Raw genomic sequence first — 20295 nt, 5'->3', positions numbered from 1 at the left:
TGGTCTTTATTTTTTTTCCTTCAAAATCGAACTTATGCCTAGCAGGATATTATAATACAAAAATATAAATTTATGGTCAGCGAAAAAAGATTTGCATTGAGGTAAATATTAGAATAAGAACAAAAGTGCAAATGATCCCAAATTTATCTCTGAGGCCATTCTTGTAAACCACTCCAATTGAAGGGCCTTGGCCCAATAGGCAACGGGCCATTATGTAGGAGTGCCCTTTCGACATTATTGAATAGCCCATGCACTGGTATCCAATTTCACACAACATCCATGAAACTCCGGCATCCCTACCGTCGACAATTCCGTTACTTCGCCGCCAAATACAGCGGCAGAGTAGTCGTCGAAACCCAAAACGGTCGTTCATTCTCCCTTAGAAAGCCTTTCATCTTACTAATACAATTATCGGCATAGAGAGAAAGCCTCGGGAACACCAATATTTACTTGTCATTAACCACCATGTTAAACCCAAATAAATGTCGAAATTGTTCCTCCGGTGGGAACCTCAAGTGCAGGAACCCTTGTTCCTTCAGGGACGTCATGCCCCAAAATGAGTACAATGCTCTACAGAATCACATAGGCCGCAACCAATACCCTACTCTTTTTACTCATGAAGCTCCAAGAAGACCTGAACTCATCCGGTGCCTTATTGAGGAGTCTAGCTATGGGGTGACGGATAATATTAGAAGAACTATTGGCAAGATCAACACAATGTAAATTAGGGTTTATGTATGTATTTTTGTGTATAAACAGTATATTAACGATATTAAGAGATTTTTGAGATTTTTTTATTTTATGACTTAGGGTTTTAAATTGTGTTTCTTTTTCGAAACCGAGATGCAAGCTGTCAACAATGTCCTTATCCAGATATCCGCAGCCACTGCTGCACAGACGCCGACTATATGTCTTTCTTTTTTTCTTGTTTTTTTTTTTTGGGGAATTTTGGTTTGAGTTTTTGCTAATCTGAATAATGGGCTGTGGGTGAATGGATTTATCCAGATTGAACTTTCATTGATCAGAGCACATCTCCTAAATTATTGTTATTATCTTTAATTTATTCATTTGCTGTTTTGGCTGAGAATTTTAGTCCTTTTATTCTCGAGCCAATCTGAAGAATTCTGTCTTGAATCTTCATTAGTGGTTAGTGGGACCTAGGTTTAGATTCTTCTAGGGGAAATTGAAAGTACTTAAGGAAAAGATATAGCTGCTACAAATGTCATGAGTGAAAAAACGGTAAGTTGTACTAAAAAGGTAACAAGTAAGTTCTAGTTGCGTTTATGGGTTAGGGCATTGACCGCAAGAATATGTGGTAGAGTGAGGAGGTAGGAAGAGCTACTAAAAAAAAGAGTGGTTATAAAAGTTACCAAAAGCAAAAAAATGGAAAAGTTTGGAAGGGTGTAAGAGAAAAAAGAAAGAAGCTAGGAGGCGATTAGCATAGCTGGATAATGCCTTAGATAACTTATACCAACAGTGAGAGATGTAAGAAGGCGAGAAAGGAATGTATAAGCTAACATGATTGACGGAGAAAAGGAGTAAAGACTTGAACCAAGTTAAGTATATTTAAGATGATTTCAACAAGTTTTGACCGGAGAAAATAAGATCAAAGAAAGGTTAAAATGCGATTTCGAGCAATGGATCAATACAAGTTATGAGAATAACTTTACAAATATTCGTACATCCAGTACAAATAGAAACCTTAATTGAACTCGTAGAATTAGATCGAGTGAAGTAGATGATGCCATGAAAAATATGAGACGTATAAAGCCATGTCATTGAGATGGAATCTATAGTGAGGCTCGGAAGTTCCTCAGAAAGATTGGAATAGTATGACTGACCAGGTTATTGAATGTTATATTATGCTGTGCAAAGATGCTAAATAAGTCGAGAAAGAGTTGATTCCGATAGGCCGATACATAAAACAAAGGAGTTATTTAAAATTGTTGTAAGCCATTGTGGTATTGAACTTACATGGCATATGCAGCCCCTTAACCTTGAGGGATTTTTTACTATTAGGCACAAATTTCACAGTTAGTGGAAGGACGTAAGTGTGTGATATCAAACGCTTCTTATGTGGCAAAGAACTTCACAACACGACAAGTGGAATTTTTCTTTTTTAAAAAAAAACTCTCTTTTACAAACTCTTTCAGACCCCACCTGTGTCGCGGCCACTGTAATTTCTCCCCTGGTGTTCTTCTTGAACACAGTTTTTATCATTGCCATGCTCTCCAACAAATTTCCCTCATTAAGCCACCTTTACGAGCACCTCAACCTCAGTGGCGGAGTCAGAATTTTCAGTAAGGGATTTAAAAATATGAAGAGGTAAACATATATACATAAAAAAAAAAAATTTTAACCTTCAATATACACTGTAATTTTCTGCCGAGGGAATTCGAAACCCCTCGGTTACACTTGGCTCCGCCCCTGATCAACCCCCACCCCCACCCCCCTCTTTTCTCTCTCCCGGAAAAAAAAACAATCACTCAAGCTTCCATTTCATTCTCTAAGATATTATTCACATTTACCATGAATTCACCATAGCCTCTCTACTACACCACTGCTCCTTTCACAGCAAAAGCCACCCACATAGCACACCTTTCACTGTTAATTCACAATCTTCTCCATTTCACGGTCACCGAAAATTATGCCATCACCGTACTCTCGTTAACCATAGTCCTCACCGATCATGAACCCACTATCCAAACGACCGCCATTTCGGCCCTCTTCTCTGCATAACATCAATAATTAAATAGCTCCCAACACCCACTTGTATTTTACTCTGTTTTGATGAAATACACCTACTTGTCGTAACTCGAATTTGCTCTAATTTGAGTCTTTTCAGTAGTTTGTTTGGTACGAAGATCTTGAGTTTATGTTTCTTCTAATTTGAGTCTTGTTCAATAGTTTGTGATGACAGTACCACCGGCCGGATGATTTTGGCGGTGGTGATAGGAATGGTGGTAGGAGAGAAAGTGAAGAAGTGAGAAAAAAATATTTTTTTTGAAAATCTTTTCACTGTTTCACGCACTTAAAACGAGTCTACATGTAAGCAATGTGTGTCTAATTGATATACTTTACTTTCACTTTAGGTGTTCAATAGGAACGAAGGTTAGTTCTAAGTGTTTAAATGGAAAAATCCGTCCAGTGTAAGGGGCCACGCATGTATTAAGCCAAAAAAAAAAAACCTACATGGCATACAACAAAGATTTTTAGAAGAGTGATACAACATTGACTTAGCGGCGTTATAAGGGTAGAGAACCAGCTTGGATTGCCTGGTAGATTAATCAAAGATGTTATATTTTTGCAAAGTAGGTTGACGGAAATCACTAGGGAAAGGAAGAAGGATCTCTATGTGATATTCACGGAATTTGAAAAGGTATATGATAGAGTTCTAAGAGAAGTATTTCACTGGGTAATTGAGAAGAAATACATCCATATCAAGTATTAAAACGACCTAAATGATTTGTGAGAACTGTTGAGAGTGATACAACGCAGTTCTCACAACTGTAGGTTACACCAGGAATAAGTCTTGAATCTGGACATGTTTACCTGAACCTGAGCTAATCAGTAGTATACACAATGATGTTTGATGATACATACTAATTTTTATGCTAACTGAAGAAATTAGCGGAGTAGTCAGTTAAAACATTGGAATTATGAAAAGGTGCTCCACAGAGTAGTAGAGTTTTTAGGATAAGTAGAAGACAAAACACATCTTATCAGCCATCTGTTTTTTCCTTCTTCTGGAAGCTACAGTGCACATTATTTCGATTGTCAAAAGAAAATTATGTCAAGACTAAGAAAAGAGTAAGCACCTGAACTAAAACATTCCTTCTGCTGAAGGTAAATTTTGCCCACTTTAAGATAGATAAATACACCAAACAACAAATCCAATCGTTTTATCTAGCTTTTCCAGAATCATGCTGCTGTGCTTGCTCCAGATCATCCAGCTCGATTGGGGCTTGCACTTGCCTTATCTTCACACTACCACACGTCATTGCAGTTGGACCATGCCATTACCACTGCCCGTGAGGTAAGTCAAATGAAGTCTCATCAAAGTGATGAATGTTGAACTCGTTGACATTATTTTTTTGATTGATTTGCTTTAATGACAGGCCCTTGATGCTGTTGTTGAAGTTGAGCTTCCGGCACAGAGCGTACCGGTGTATGGGTTGCTTCGGGGCAAACATCAATTATGGGTAAATATGCTACCTACACATATAAACATTGTAGTGTATTGTACAGAACACTTTTATTAATGATGAACACAATAAAAGCTGATCATTTGGTGGACCTTAATTCATACTTTTTAGGCAAACATGTGATCCTTGCTACTATATTTCGTTGTGTTCGAATTTTGACAAGCTTTTAAACTCTGGTTTGTTTATGACTAACAAATCCTAATTTCTTCCTGTAGCAAGAGGAGGAAGAGGGATAGGTGGCGCAAGAGTGACAGGGTGGCGGCATGTGATGACTAGTGTTTTAACATAGACAATTTGTCTAAAGTATATTACCTAATTTTGGTGGCATCTATAAATTGGCGCTGGCCTTTTGATTTCTCGCCTATCTTGTCTTTATTAGAATATGTGGAACCAGTCTATTACGGAATTCTAGCATGTACGGTAACTTGAACCAAATGAATAGGAAAATATCTCTTATTAGATTCATAAAAGAGCTACACAAGCCATAATTATACTTACTTCCGAGCCTCCTATTAGATTCGTCGATTGGCGCCAAGGCCGTGCCTTCCAATTCCTTGCATCTACGAACACCTTGGATTAGTGGCTTAGCTCATTCACAATCTTGATTGTCAATATGTATGTAAACAATGTAGACGGAAGGCTTTTATTTGCAAATGGTGTTTACACCAAACTTGGATCTTTTGTATGCATATTTATCTCTTAATCATGATTGAATAATATGTATTCTTCCTTTAAATTTTAACTATTAAGATTAAATTATTTATTGATGTAATAAGCTTTTAACATACGCATGTTTTATTGAGAGTGATCGTCGAAGAACCTTTTCACGGGGGAGAGGGATAGGCCAGTTTGAAAATAAATGGAGAGGCCATTTATTCATAGCACGAAACGAAGAGGTTTCATGAATGAATGTGGTAAATCAATCAATCTTTTCATTACATATCGGGACAAAAACCAACCCATCTAACTCGATTTTTCGAAGTAAAGAGAGGGAGAGGGCGCTCTTCCTATATTGAGCTCCTAAAAGACACACGATGCTTGGAAATCGGAACTATAGTTTAGAGAAAGGCTTGTTATACAATGATTTTTTTTTTTTGCGTGCATTGGTCAGTTTTTGGGGTGGTCTTTAATTTTTGCCCTCCACTTAGAACCTCTTAATTTCGAGTTTGAATCCCCGCTCAGTCAGAAATTAAAAAGAATTTCGCAAGGTAGAGTTTGAATTAAGGCAAGATTTTAGGCAAAATCCTGTCTTAAGGCCTAAGTTGGACGGCAAAATTCTGCCTTAAGGCCTAAGTTGGACATGCAAAATTCTGCCTCCAACTTAGGCCCCTTAACACATAATTAATTATTTTTTTTGGCCTTAAGGCATAAGTTGGAGGCAAAATTTTGCTTGCCCAACTTAGGCCTTAAGGCAGAATTTTGCCTGTCCAACTTAGGCCTTAAGGCAGGATTTTGGCGAAAATTCTGCCTTGTGAAATCAAACTTCTGCCTCGTGATTTTTTTTTTTTTTTTGACTGAGCCGGGATTCGAACCCAGAATCTCAGAGTGTTAGGCGAAGGGCAAAAGTTAAAATTTCAAATTTGAGGGGCAAAAATTAAAGACCACCCCAAAACTCTAGAGAAAGCTTTTGATTCATCTATCTCAAATAAATCAGTCTCTAGTCACAGGTGCCATCATTATTTCTTGGTATTGGAACAATACAAGTATGGTCAGATCTCTTGGTATTGAGTTTGCTATCTGACAATTGTAATTATTGTCTCTGAAATAAAATACTTAATAAACAGTATACATACATTTGGAAATGCTATAGAGGTGTTTTGACTCCATTTCAGGAGTGAGTCTTGAATATATGATGAATTGGTTCTGCTTGGCTAATGATTCTAATGTGCAGCGCTTTGCCAGGTTGATCAGGCCCACAAGGTTTTCGAGGCCCTGAAGAAGTGGCACTGCGAACCTGATGAATACACGTATACCATTCTGATAAGAATGACTGGGAAATTAGGGAAGCCCTGCGAATCACTGTCCTCCTTTCAGGAGATGCTGTCGAAGGGTATTTCACCAAATTTAATTGCTTATAATACTATGATTGAAGCTCTTGCCAAAGGTCGAATGGTTGACAAGAGTATCTTTGTCTTTTCTAAGATGGTGGAGAATAATTGCCGGCCAAATGAATTTACTTACAGTATTATTTTTAATGTATTTGCCGTAGAAGTGCAACTTGGAAGACTTGATGAAGTTGTGGAAATATCTAAGAGAGACATGAATAAATCAATATACGCATATCTGGTTAGAACTTTGAGTAAGCTAGGTCATGCTAGCGAAGCTCACAGGCTGTTTTGCAGTATGTGGAGCTTCCATGATAGAGGAGACCGTGATGCTTACTTATCCATGTTAGAGAGCTTATTCAACGCTAAGAAAGTAACTGAGGCTATTGACTTGCTGAGTAAGATGAATGAAAAGGGAGTACAAGCAGATACCTTCATGTATAATACTGTCTTCTCTCTAAGCAGATTTCTCATCTTCATGATCTCTATGAGAAGATGAAACAAGATGGCCCCTCACCAGACATCTTTACTTATAACATTTTGATATTTAGCTTGGGTAGAGCGGGAGAGGTTGAGGAAGCTCTCAAGATTTTTGAAGAACTTGAGAATAGCAATTGTACACCTGATATTGTCTGCTACAACTCCTTAATAAATTTTTTGGGGAAGAATGGTGACATTGATGAAGCGCACATGAAATTCATTGAGATGCAGGAAAAGGGCTTTAATCCTGATGTAGCAACGTATAGCATTCTTATTGAGTGCTTTGGGAAGACTGAAAAAGTTGAGATGGCACGTCGGCTCTTTGATGAAATGGTTGCAGCTGGCTGTTATCCCAACATAGTGACATACAATATCCTACTTGACTGTCTCGAGAGAAGTGGGAGAACTTCAGAAGCTGTTAGTTTATATGCGAAATTGAAAGAACAAGGTTTGACAGCTGATTCAATCACGTATACCATCCTTGAGCGTTTACAAAGTGGTTCTCATAGAACATCGAGAGTTCGCAGACCAAATCCAATCACTGGTTGGGTGGTTAGCCATTAAGGTGACAGGGAAAAAGGATTAGATTAAGCTGCTCATGATTGCACACTTTAAAGGATTTTACCGCTCAGTTATGCTTCGCTAAAGCAACATGACACTGAATATATACTGAGGACTTAATGATACGGGATTAAGCTGCCCCGAGGAGTGACCTGCTGTTGAGGACATGAATTGATTCTTATGTGAAATTTTGACAGAGTGTAGGACCAGGTGGACAGTCGTAAATCAATTTGATTTAAGTGGTACATTGAATTTAATACAATGTGAAAAATGAATGCTGCTGCATCTTTCTCAAGTTCATATCCTTCAATGAGTTTTTTGGCCTTTTAACTTTGATATGTTATATATGGAGATCCTTGGTAAATGTCACGACCCAACCCGCCATGACTGGCACCCACACTAACTCGTAGTGGGCGAACCAACACATAAGTCATCTATTCATTCAAGTCCATTTTTATATTAGCCAATTCAATCAGTTAACACCCATTCAAGCACAAGATAATCAAAAATAAGTCATGCCATAAAATATCGAAGTAAATGCGGAAGTCCTAACTATTACAAAACCCCAAGTTTACATGAAATCGTAAAGAAATATGGTAGGGAAATTACATGTGCTGAAACTTGTGGATCACATGCCAATTCTTGAAAATCACTGATATTTTCTTTTTTCTTCTCCTGAAACTGAATGATTCAGAAGCCATGGGCTACTTTTTTGGGATCAGCTACGTTGAAGATTGCAAATTAACTGGTTCATTACTAATGTATAGAAACCAGTTAACATTCTTGAAAATTGTTGACATGTCCTTTTCATTTCCTGAAACTGAATAATTAGATGCCATGGGCTACTAGTTTTAAATCAGATATACTGAAGTTTGCAAATTTACTGGTTTCTTTACTATGTATACAGGTTCTTATAAATCAAGCTGGTCTCAAGCTACAAGAGAATGTAATGAATCCAATGAACATTCCCCCATACTTTCTTCCTTTTATGGCTCCTTCTGTATGTGCTTCATATGACTTGTATATTGTGTGGATTACAGTAACCCCATAAAGTCTTTTATGGTAAATGACTTGAGCACTCTAAATATTGGTTTGTTCTTGCTTTACCTTCGTTGTGATCCCTTTGGTAGTTGGATTTAAGAAGGCTTTTTATTAATGTGAAGAACCTTACCAACTTTGAAAAGACAAGGCTATTAGGAGCATCATTAACATACACTAAAACATTTGGCAACTATTAATGTAATGTATTCATTTTTATTTGGTCCTCCTTTATATATGTTTGGTTTCTCAGTGGATACTTTTTGTTTTCTATTGCATTATATTCTTCAGATCTTTGATGTAGTTCCTGTTCAATTTGATTATAGGGAGTTTTTCTCAATGTTGTCAGTGGCGTTAGCCTGTCAGAGACTGCTGGTGATCTTGCAGTAGCAGCAACAATTTGCAGCTGGTATTATTTTCATATATATTAGTCGTCTGTCTGCGCTGGTCGAGCACCATCGTAGTTTTCTGTCTCAAATAGTATTATTATTTTACACAACTCACATATATTTTTTTGAAATGGCACAACTTTCACATGTTTTAAAAATTCAAATTCGTTTAATTAATCAAACATAAAATTTGATGTTGTGTTTTTCCTGTAACTTACTGTCAAAGTATTAATTTGTTTTACTTCTTGTATAATGTAGAAGTCAAATAGACAGCTTAAACTCCGTACTGAGCTAAATGGTGTCACATTAATTGCGATGGAATGAATACCTGATAATAGTGGATGTTTTCTGAAAATTAGTATCAAACTATGTAAAAGATAAAGGAGGAAGTGAATGAACAGCAGAAAGGAAAAGAAAAAGAAAAGAAGAAGAAAAGCGTTTTTTCTTAATGAAATGAAATTGCTTCTCTTGACTTGGAAGATACATTTGCTTAGCTGTTAGTAAGACAGTGCGAAACGCATAACCAATACCCCTATTAAAGTAAAGTGAACGGATTTGTGTGTGGCTTTGCTGAAGTTGCTAATAATGCTGGTTTTCAGTAATCCGGAACCTTCTTTTTACGCCACAAGGGTGATATCAATCTTGAGAGTGGGGGATTTCTGCATTTGTTTTACTTCTTGTAATTACTTTTATATTCTTGTCAAGTGTATAGATGTTTTAAACATGTTCATTGTGTCCTTTTCAGTTTTCTGGAATTCCCTCTTCCTGTGGGCATAGCATTCATCGGGGAAATTGGCCTTGGCCGTGAAATTCGTACTGTATGTATGCTTATCCGACCCCCTTTTCTAACTTTCTGTACACTTCTCAAAGTGGTTTCTTGTGAAATTTTTGGAATTTGCACCCTGATAACACGGTTTTTTCAAATTAGAGGATGCTAAGTGGACCTCTTACAATGCATTGAGATCAAATAGCATCCTCAAATTTGAAATAGCCAGTTGATATCAATATTTTATTTTTAAAAAAGGCAGAAATATGATTCAAACTTTACACGTTGGTTTCGGCTCAAACTCATAAATTTCAGGCCCTCTCATATTACATGATTTTTCAGTTTTCATGAGTCTCTATTTTTATGGTCTTCCATTTCGTCGGTTATAAAACATAAATACCATAATTCATGCATCCTATCTACCCTTTCCTATCATTTTAATGTTAGGGCTGGCGAAAGTCGCTGTTGCCAGGAATAAGTCATTCATTATGTTCCCTGCATCCAACAGTAGGCCATTTGGTTTTGAGAAAAAATCATTATGGTTTCTAGCTGGAGATCTTATGCTTAACCTTACTTACACACCATGCACAAGACATGTTCTTTCCCTACCGTTCTAATTGCCTTTTGTTTGTTCCCCTTCCAATGTTTCTAGGTACCAAGAATGGACAAAAGGGTAATTACAGCGGCGAAGCTGGGATATAAGAAATGTATAATTCCCAAATCAGCTGAAACATCATTGTCAGCTTTAGATCTCGGAGATACTGAGATTGTGGCCTGTAGGAATTTGAAAGAGATGATAAACATTGTGTTCAGAAAACGCTGAGATGGTTGTTGTGATTTTTTTGTGTAAATGGTGATGCAATCTACCCAGATATCAGTACTGTATATGATCTAGGTTGTGCCTTGTATTTTGTCGAGCGTATTTGTGCCGTTTTGCTCTCAGTACTGTATATTAAACAGAGACAAATTGTCTAAAGTGTATTACCTAATTTTGGTGGCATCTGTAAATTGGTGAAGACGTTTGATATCACAGTGTTTATACTGGTCATCCGCACAAATGCCCCTATTTTGGGATGGTCTTTAATTTTTGTCCTACAGTATTTTGGCGCGGCATAACTTAGATTTCGCTCGGCAGCGTTTACGTTTAGCTTGACATATGTATCATAATATTCATACAAGTTATGTCGGACACGGCAAAACTTTCAACACTCAACATAATTTGAAAAAAGTCATAAGTTAAGATTTCACTCGGCAAAGGTTACATTTAGCTCGGCATATGTATCATAACACCGCACAAGTTATGCGATGAAAGGCAAAACTTTCAATGCGCAACATATTTGAAAGTTACTACAACACTTTTGCTGCATAACTTAACTTGTGCCGAGCGAGATAAAAGTTCAGTTTGCGAAGATAAAAAATGATACAAAGCTTATGCCGAGTGAAGCAGATTTGAATATTTTCATTAAATGGAGCAACATAGGCAAAAATTAAAGACCATGCATAAGAGGGACAACTAAGACCAGTTCGTAAGAAGACTAATCCGTGCAAAAACTTGACACTCAGTGGGCGTTTGGCCATAAAAAATTATTCACTTTTTTCCGGAAATTTTTTTCACTTTTTTTTTTACTTTTAGCGTTTGGCCATAAAAATTATTCACTTTTTTCTGGAGTTGTATTCTGGAATACCAAAAATAAGAAAAACTTGTTTTTCAAAAAATTTCCACTTTTTTACACTACATTTCACCAAAAATTATAATTTTAAAAACTATGGCCAAATACAACTCCAACTTCAAAAATTTCAAAAAAAGTGAATTTATTTTTTATATTTATGGCCAAACGGCACCTGAATATGTCAAATGAATGGCCTCGGCCCAATGGAAATGGGCCGTTAAGTAGAAGTACCTCTTGACATTGTTTGAATAGCCCAACACTCTTCCCAACTGAAACATACCTAACTCCATGAAACTCCACCATCTCCGTCCAATCTTCGGTCACCAATTCCGTTACTTCGCCACCAAATACAGCGGTAGAGTAGTCGTCGAAACCCAAAACGGCCGTTCATTCGCCGTTGAAGTTGACATCCCTACTCTCCAAACCGACACGCGCGGCTACGCTCTACCTCGCCGTGACCTAATCTGTAAAATCTCCCAAATCCTCAAATCACCACCCTCCACGTCATCCGACCCGTTCCTTGACCTAACCGACTACCTCGACACCTTAACCCTAACCCTAACCCCATCCGAAGCATCCGAAATACTCAAATCCCTAAAATCACCAACCCTAGCCTTGCGCTTCTTCCGATTTTGCCCCTCTGAAATACCTAAATTCAAACATGACTGTTTCACTTACAACCGTATGCTTCTTATACTCTCCAAATCGAATATTCCGAATAGAATCGATTGTGTTAACGAGATTGTTGATGAAATGGAAAGGTTTGGGATTAAGGGAAATATATCTACTGTTAATCTTCTTATTGGAATATGTGGTTTTGAGCTAAGGAGGTGTTTGGAGTTGGTTAAAAAATGGGATTTGAGGTTGAATTGTTATAGTTATAAGTGTCTTTTACAAGCTTATATTAGATTGAGTGATTCCAGTAAGGCGTTGCAAGTTTATGGAGAAATGAGGAGGCGTGGGTATAGATTGGATATATTTGCGTATAATATGCTTCTTGATGCTCTTGCTAGAGACCAAAAGGTTTGATTTTTGGATTCCTTTCTCACATTATTCAGTTTTTTGGAATCTAAGGTTTCTAACAGCTTGTTTGGATAACGTATCGTATTGCATTGTATTGTATTTTTTTTCAATGAATATAATTTTCGTTGTTACATAATGTCACACATCAACAATTTGAAGAATAAACTTACAATATCATAAAGAAAAGTATGGTACTTAATATTGTTAAAAAAAAAGGGGGGGGGGGGGGGGGGGGGGGAAGGATAAAAGATAAAATAGGATTATTATTAGTAACTATTCTTTTTGGGAAGAAAAATTTGGTGTAAAAGATGTCATCTTTAAAATCTGATATTGAAATTAATGAATTATCTGTGGTACAAAAACGCTAAGTTTGGGACACATGGTTCATCTCAAGTGTCTTCATTTGAAATGTGAGTCCTTACTGATTTTGTGGCACTAGGTATACCAATTCAGTGGAAACAAGCTGTCTTAGTTATATATGTAAGGACGGAATAGTTATGTTTACCTCCAAAGGGGTGGTTTAGCAGTCCAAAAATTGGAGTCACAATTTCGGGTATGGTAGTTCATACTCCGACGAATGCCGAATTCTTGGTAGTATACTAAACCTTCGTGGCTCTGAAAAATAAAAGAACTGTTTTACCCTTATTTCTACTTTTGGGTTTTGCAAGGTAGACTGATTCAATTAAGATAATTGTTAAGGTGGATAGGAAGACTTCTACTGTATGTAGTGCAACTATGAGGAGGATTTTTCACTTAACCATGGACAATGATATGCTTTTTGCAAAAGCTGGAAATGTTTTTTTAAAATGCTTTAAAGATATTTTATTAGTCATTAGTGCAAAAAAAAAAAGCATCTTAAGGCCAACGTCTTGGGGAAAGGCTCTACTTTGCGAACCAATTTTTTTGGCAAGGCACAAGCTTTCTTTTTTATTGCAGAGTAGGATTTTCTTTCACCAAGGAATGGGCGGGTGGTTTAACATGCCCTTCTTTGAGAAATAGGAGGGTCGGCAAACTCCTGATTTCAATTGGAAAGAGTCGCGAGAAACCTTTTGATTCATCTATCTTCAAACTAATCGGTATCTAGTCACAGGTGCCATTATTATTTCTTGGTATTGGAACAATACAAGTATGGTCAGTTCTCTTGTTATTGAGTTTGCTAGTAATTATTGTCTCTGAGATAAAATACTTAATAAACAGTATTCATGCATTTGGAAATACTATAGAGGTGTTTTAACTCCACTTCATGAGTGAGTCTTGAAATATATGATGAATATGCTTCTGCTTGGCTAATGATTCTAATGTGCAGCGCTTTGCCAGGTTGATCAGGCCCACAAGGTTTTCGAGGACATGAAGAAGTGGCACTGCGAACCTGATGAATACACATATACCATTCTGATCAGAATGACTGGGAAATTAGGGATGCCCAGTGAATCATTGTCTTTCTTTCAGGAAATGCTGTCGAAGGGTATTTCACCAAATTTAATGGCTTATAATACTATGATCGAAGCTCTTGCTAAAGGCCGCATGGTTGATAAGAGTATCTTTGTCTTCTCTAAGATGGTTGAGAATAGTTGCCGGCCAAATGAATTTACTTACAGTATTATTTTAAATGTATTGGCCGCAGAAGGGCAACTTGGAAGACTTGATGAAGTTGTGGAAATATCTAAGAGATACATGAATAAATCAATGTACGCATACCTGGTTAGAACGTTGAGTAAACTAGGCCATGCAAGCGAAGCTCACAGGCTGTTTTGCAATATGTGGAGCTTCCATGATAGAGGAGATCGCGATGCTTACTTATCCATGTTAGAGAGCTTATGCAGCGCTAAGAAAGTAACTGAGGCTATTGACTTGCTGAATAAGATGAATGAAAAGGGAGTAAAAGCAGATACCTTCATGTATAATACTGTCTTCTCTGCCCTTGGGAAATTGAAGCAGATTTCTCATCTTCACGATCTCTATGAGAAGATGAAACAGGATGGCCCCTCACCGGACATATTTACTTATAACATTTTGATCTCTAGCTTTGGTAGAGCAGGGGAGGTTGCGGAAGCTCTCAAGATTTTTGAAGAACTTGAGAATAGCAATTGTACACCTGATATTGTCTCCTACAACTCCTTAATAAATTGTTTGGGGAAGAATGGTGACATTGATGAAGCACACATGAAATTCATCGAGATGCAGGAAAAGGGCTTTAATCCCGATGTTGTAACATACAGCACTCTCATTGAGTGCTTTGGGAAGACTGAAAAAGTTGAGATGGCACGTCGGCTATTTGATGAAATGCTTGCAGATGGCTGTTATCCTAACATAGTGACATACAATATCCTACTTGACTGTCTCGAGAGAAGTGGGAGAACTTCAGAAGCTGTTAGTTTATACGCGAAATTGAAGGAACAAGGTTTGACAGCTGATTCAATCACACATACCATCCTTGAACGTTTACAGAGTGGTTCTCATAGAACATCTAGAGTTCGCAGACAAAATCCAATCACCGGTTGGGTGGTTAGCCCATTAAGGTGACAGGAAAAAAATTGCGCATTTAAACGATTTTACCATTCAGTTGTGCTTTCGCTGGGGACAGGATGGTGCTAAGCGACATGACATTGAATTTATATTGAGAACTCCGATGATAAGGAATTAAGCTGCCTCGAAGACTGACCTGCTGTAGAAGACTTGACTTCTTTCTAATGTGAAAGTAGTTACAAGATCTGATCTTTGTCAGAGAGGCAACTGTATATTGGTGCTTATTTACAAAATGCAACTTTGGTTAAATGGTCTACTTCTAGAGTTTTTTTAATGTTCAAAGTCCTCTGGCCATTGTAACCGCTCCAGATGAAGGCTTTTAGAGATTGGAGTCTGGAAACCTTTACCTTATCAAGGAAAAAAATGACTGGAGTCTGGAATCATCAAACTGGCACTAATCACCTATGTTGACAGAGTTGAGGGGGAAAGTGAGTAGAAGACAGAGGTTGGGCCAAGTGGGAAAATGCTTATTTCTACAACTGGGATTGTTTCTGGAAATCAAATATTTAACTGAACTGATCACCTGTCATGACACAGGTGGGGAGAAAAGTGAACAGAAGACGGTAAGAAGTTGGGCAGGTGGGAAGCTGTTTATTTCTAGCAACTAAGACAGTTTCTGGAAAGTGTCTATTTATCTCCCGTCTCCGATGTTGTTGATGGATGTATCATATGGTGGGTGCTAGGAAAATTCTTCTGCATCAATAGTATAACTATCCTCAAGATAAAGTCCGTTCGGAGGAAGCACTCCCTGCTAAGAATTTTTCGATATCCAGGGCTCGAACCCGAGACCTTGAGGAGCAGCAACATCTGCTGCACTTTGGTGGTACGATTACATTCATTAGGATTTCTTTTGTGATAATGGGAGAGGACTTGGTATGACTATGTATTTTAGTGGGGGACGCAATGCAGATGCCTTTGCTGTTTAATATCAACTATGAATGAAATCGTTTACTCTGCATCATTAACCATTTTTTTCATGGGCGAAGTGCATCAATAACCATGTTTTTCCCCACTTAAATTGCCAAACCGGGCTAGCGAGTGTCAATAAGGGAAATTGAGCTAAATGATGCCCATTTATTTGGCCGAATGGCCATGCAACGCCAAATAAATCAACATCAATTAAATTAGTGCACCTGATTCATAAATCGTCATACTATGCATGTATGGTGTCAACATGTATTGGGGGACCCCACATGGCTTACCTTGTCGGTTAATTGATGTTCATAAATTTAATTCAGCAATTGGATCGCACGAACTATTAGATTCACGAGGTACTACTCAGTTGAAGTGAATCTAGTTCTTGTATAGTGGTACAAATTACTACTAGTAATAAATTTGGTTGTAGTGAAATAATAAGTATTTTTTCATCTTTACTTAGAGAGTTCAGGTTTGAGTCTTAGGTTTGGAATCACATTTGCTAGGGAGCACTTACCTCAGTATAGAACTTCTCGGCTTGAATTCAAATTTAATTGGGCCTTATACGAGTATCGGACATCATCAAATGCAAAATCAAAAAGAAAAATCAAAAAGGCAAATTACAACTAGTAAAAGTTTTTTGGCTAAGTTGTTGGTTATAAATCATTTTTTCTCTTATTCACTGAATAGAACAGAAGTGCTGAGGTGAACTAATTAGTGTGATGCATCACTTTTTTGTCTAAGTCGTTGGTTGCCATTTTAAAGATGCATCACTTATTAGCTAATCGTTTGGTAGATGAAAACCTTTGTACTTCTTTTTACGTATCGGAAATATGAAATTCAAACATATCGTATATAGGGAAGAACCAAATTCAAATTGAAATGAAACCTTTACGATAAAATTAATACTCCTCCATTTCAAAATATTTGTCTGGTTTTGACTACTTATAATGCAAATTTTCCTCGTCTTCAGTTTAATTTTGATATTTGTCTAGTTTTGACTACTTATAATGCAAAGTTCTCTTGTCTTCAGTTTAATTTTTACATTTTACACTTATAATTTTAGTCAATAACAATTAAAAATGCAACAATTTTGAAACACCCCAGAAACAAAATAAAAAGAAAACATTAAAGTAAAAGAAATACCTAAACCTAACTCTTACAACTTGAACAAAGAACTGGATCAAATTGAAGCCCATAACATTGCAATCAGGCCTAGCCTATCAAAAAGCAAATATGGAAAAATCAAGGGTGGAAGGGGGAAAGAGAGGGAAACAATGGCCGCGCGGCAAAAAGTGAACCTAGACGAGTGTTAAATTCGTCGCTCCTTGAAAACGCGCTTACATCACCCCGCAGGCCCGCACCCTGATTTGAAGGACCAAAGACACCCACCCACCCATAGGGGCTTTCATCTTACTAATACAATTATCGGCATAGAGAGAAAGCCTCGAGAACACCAATATTTACTTGTCATTCTCCCTTTGAAATCATCATGTTAAACCCAAATAAATGTCGAAATTGTTCCTCCGGTAGCAAGTAGCAACCTCAAGTGTAGGAACTAGGGGTGGGCATGGTACGGTATTTGAAACTTCGGTTCAGTAATTTTGATTTTCTGTATTTGAAAATACTATACCATTACCGTATCAAAATAATTCGGTATGTTTTGGTATTCTTAATTTCGGTTTCGGTATTTTACGGTACGGTAATTCGGTAACTATAGTTTGTTCGACTCCAACTTATATATATACATATAATAGAGAATTATGACTTCGGCTATTCAAGAAACGTCTCAATTATATCATACTACCACATTACACATGTAAAAATATTCAAAAGAAAGTACAAGTAATGCCCTTCATTAATGAATTACACAAAATGGGCATTTCAATCAATTATATCATAGTAACACCTTACACACAGGGGTGGAGGTTCAGTGTTAATGGGGGGTTCGGGCGAACCCAGTAGCTTTTGGTATAGAAAAACAGTAAAGGTAGATATTATTACTTGTGAACCCACATACACAAATAAGCGAATGGTTCAGTGGTAATGTAGAGGCTAGAGAAACTCTCTCTTTCCAGAGGCGTGGGTTCAAAACTCCACCAATGCCTATGTTTTCTTGTTTTTTTGTTATAATAAGCAAGATTCTCTTTTAATTCACTTTTTAAAATTAGAGGAACGTATAAATTGAACTCGTGCATTCTTTTTCGTTGGGGGTAACTTTTTCCCTTTTGCAATCTTACATAATATTATACAGAATTTCTTTTAACACTTTACATTTTAAAAACAATATATAAAATTGACAAATCAATAAGCAAAAAGCAAACCGAATTCTCCCGATACTTGTTGTTACCATTCTTTTTCATTGTTTTCTTTCACAGAGCCAAACTCAAAATTAGATTTTCAAAATATATTAAATACTGATACTTGTTTGTTAGTTTGATGGTTGTTATCAGGGGTAGCTCAAGGGTGAAGCTAGTAAAACCTTTGCTTTAGCCCCCCAAACTTTTTGAGGCCCCAAATATTATACGGATGAATTTTATGATTTTATTTTTTCTTAGACAATATTGAAGATTGTAAAAAGAAGTACGAAATTTATATAATAAAGGAAGGGAAGAAACTATCTACTTTTTAAGAAAAATATTTTAGAACTTTGAACTAAATTACTCAAAATCTTCATATTATTAAATAAAGTTTTTACAACAACATCTAAGATAATGTATTTAAAACTCATGACTAACATCTTATTAACTTTAATTAATCCTCACTATTATAAATATTAATAATAATGTTACTATGCGAAGTAAATGCAACAATTATAAAAAAAAAAAAAAAGGCAAGACTAGATTTTTTTTTATGTGTATATATTTAAGGTTTCGAATTAAAATTTAGCTTTAGGCCATTAATTTTATTGAGACGCCCTTGGTTATTATACATTAGCTTGAGATCGGTGTCCTGCCTTAAAATTATAATAATATATATAAATTTTATATGTAACTATATGGAGTACTTCGGTATGGTATTGGGTATTTCGGTATTGTTTTTATAGATACCGAACATTGTACCAAATACCAAACTTTTTAAAAATGTATACCAAATACCGTACCAAATACCATAATACTAAAACCGCAGTGTCAACAATTTCAATTTCGGTATGGTAATTTGTATATACCGTACCGTGCCTACCCCTTGTCCCTTCAAGGACATGCCCCAAAATGAGTACAATGCTCTACAGACTCACATAAGCTGCAACCAATATCGTACTCTTCTTCTGAATAATGAAGTTACTGCTGAAGCTCCGAGAAGACCTGAACTCATCCTGTGCCTTATTGAGGAGTCTAGCTATTGGGTGACGGATAATATAATAGGAACTATTGCCAAGATCAACACAATGTAAATAATCATCCTTTCTTTTTAGGGTTTTTGTATGTATTTTTGTGTGTAGACAATATATAACGGTATTAAGAGATTTTTGAGCTTTTTTTTATGACCTAGGGTTTTAAATTGTGTTTCTTTTTCTCACAGTGAAATCAAGATTCAAGCTGTCAACAACGTCCTTATCGAGATATCCACAGCCACTGCTGCACAGACGCCGGCTGATGCACTCGCTTGTTTTGAGACCACTAGGGTATGTCTCTGTTTTTTTTCTTGTTTATTTTTTTTTTTTTTTTTTTTTGGAATTTTGGTTTGAGTTTTTTGGAAACTGTACCCCCTCATTGCAAAAGCTACGTCAGGGGGTACATGACAGGTCAACAATACCGCGACGACTGTAATGTTGTGGTCTTTAATATTGTTGACGAAGTCACTCTCTCTAATGTTCCTTATTATTCTCATCCTACAGTCGGCTTTGGGTACGTAAGCTTTTCGAGTACATGCAATTTATTTTGTAGTTCAATTAAATCCGCTAAGTTAAAAAAGTTATATTGTCCTCTGACTTCTATTATAGTGGCAAAGTGGCAGACCTTTCTTTTTACGTCACAAGTTTAAATTTCAAAAGTGATGTCGTGTATTTTTATTTATTAGAATTTGTGCTCTAACCGCTAATAACTATATTACGTATATACATATAAGACCCAATGTTTGACTAATATTAGAGTGGACGTATATAAAAAATTGTGGTCAGGGCAACAAAATCCAATGTTGGTAAGAAGTATGAGTCGTGGATTAGAGAAGGAAAATCACTAGCAACGCTAGACATTCTCATTCTGTACAAAACTTTATCGGATTTGGGTATTAAACCATTTTTTATCACCAACACTGAAGAAGGATTTAGACAAGTGAGAATGACGAACCTAAAGAAAGCTAGCTACAATTCATGGTTCAAATTCATCTGCAAGTAAGATTTCATTAATTTTTGTTATGCAAGTGGCCGTATCATGATATGATATGAACATTAATTAATTAATTGATGTTGCATGTGCATGCAGGGGAAAAAATGATACAGGATATTCAGGGGTATATTCAGAAAATGCACTTAACTGGAAAACTCAGAAAAGGGCTGAGTTGGTGAAAGACGGATACAAACTTGTTGGCAACTTAGGAGGGTGGGATGATATTATTGGAGACTTCTTGTTGAGCACTTACAATATGCCGAATCCCATGTACTATTTTTAAGTGCTGAAACTAAATAGCCGGCTACTTCGAAATAAGGCTCTGTGAAATGTTTCAAAATGCCATGAT

At 36.7% G+C, this 20295-nt stretch overlaps 3 protein-coding genes and 1 long non-coding RNA gene across 4 annotated transcripts; all 4 read left to right on the top strand.

Annotated features, from left to right (window-relative positions):
• Window positions 1-2084: 2084 nt before the first annotated feature.
• On the top strand, window positions 2085-5375 carry LOC132633427 (uncharacterized). The gene is made up of 3 exons (XR_009579648.1): window positions 2085-4036; window positions 4119-4202; window positions 4421-5375. It is a non-coding gene; the product is annotated as an uncharacterized LOC132633427 (long non-coding RNA).
• A 535-nt stretch (window positions 5376-5910) lies between these two features.
• On the top strand, window positions 5911-10865 carry LOC132631529 (pentatricopeptide repeat-containing protein At1g51965, mitochondrial-like). The gene is given in 6 exon segments (XM_060347099.1): window positions 5911-5926; window positions 6097-6705; window positions 6708-8353; window positions 8656-8738; window positions 9464-9536; window positions 10137-10865. Coding segments are annotated over 3 exon segments (1212 nt in total). The 3' UTR covers window positions 7295-8353; window positions 8656-8738; window positions 9464-9536; window positions 10137-10865.
• Window positions 10866-11361: 496 nt separating this feature from the next.
• On the top strand, window positions 11362-15661 carry LOC132633423 (pentatricopeptide repeat-containing protein At1g51965, mitochondrial-like). The gene is made up of 2 exons (XM_060349835.1): window positions 11362-12177; window positions 13495-15661. Exons 1-2 carry the CDS (start codon window positions 11443-11445, stop codon window positions 14698-14700), a joined length of 1941 nt encoding a protein of 646 aa, XP_060205818.1. The 5' UTR covers window positions 11362-11442; the 3' UTR covers window positions 14701-15661.
• Window positions 15662-19749: 4088 nt separating this feature from the next.
• Window positions 19750-20295, top strand: LOC132633426 (stem 31 kDa glycoprotein-like). Its single transcript, XM_060349839.1, has 2 exons — window positions 19750-19951; window positions 20043-20295. The coding sequence occupies exons 1-2, from the start codon at window positions 19899-19901 to the stop codon at window positions 20227-20229; spliced, it is 240 nt and encodes a 79-aa protein (XP_060205822.1). The 5' UTR covers window positions 19750-19898; the 3' UTR covers window positions 20230-20295.

The sequence above is a fragment of the Lycium barbarum genome, chromosome 3, assembly GCF_019175385.1.
Source record: "Lycium barbarum isolate Lr01 chromosome 3, ASM1917538v2, whole genome shotgun sequence".
Taxonomy (NCBI): domain Eukaryota; kingdom Viridiplantae; phylum Streptophyta; class Magnoliopsida; order Solanales; family Solanaceae; genus Lycium; species Lycium barbarum.
The sequence above is the reverse complement of the archived record's forward strand: the minus strand, read 5'-3'. Positions and strand labels throughout refer to the sequence as shown.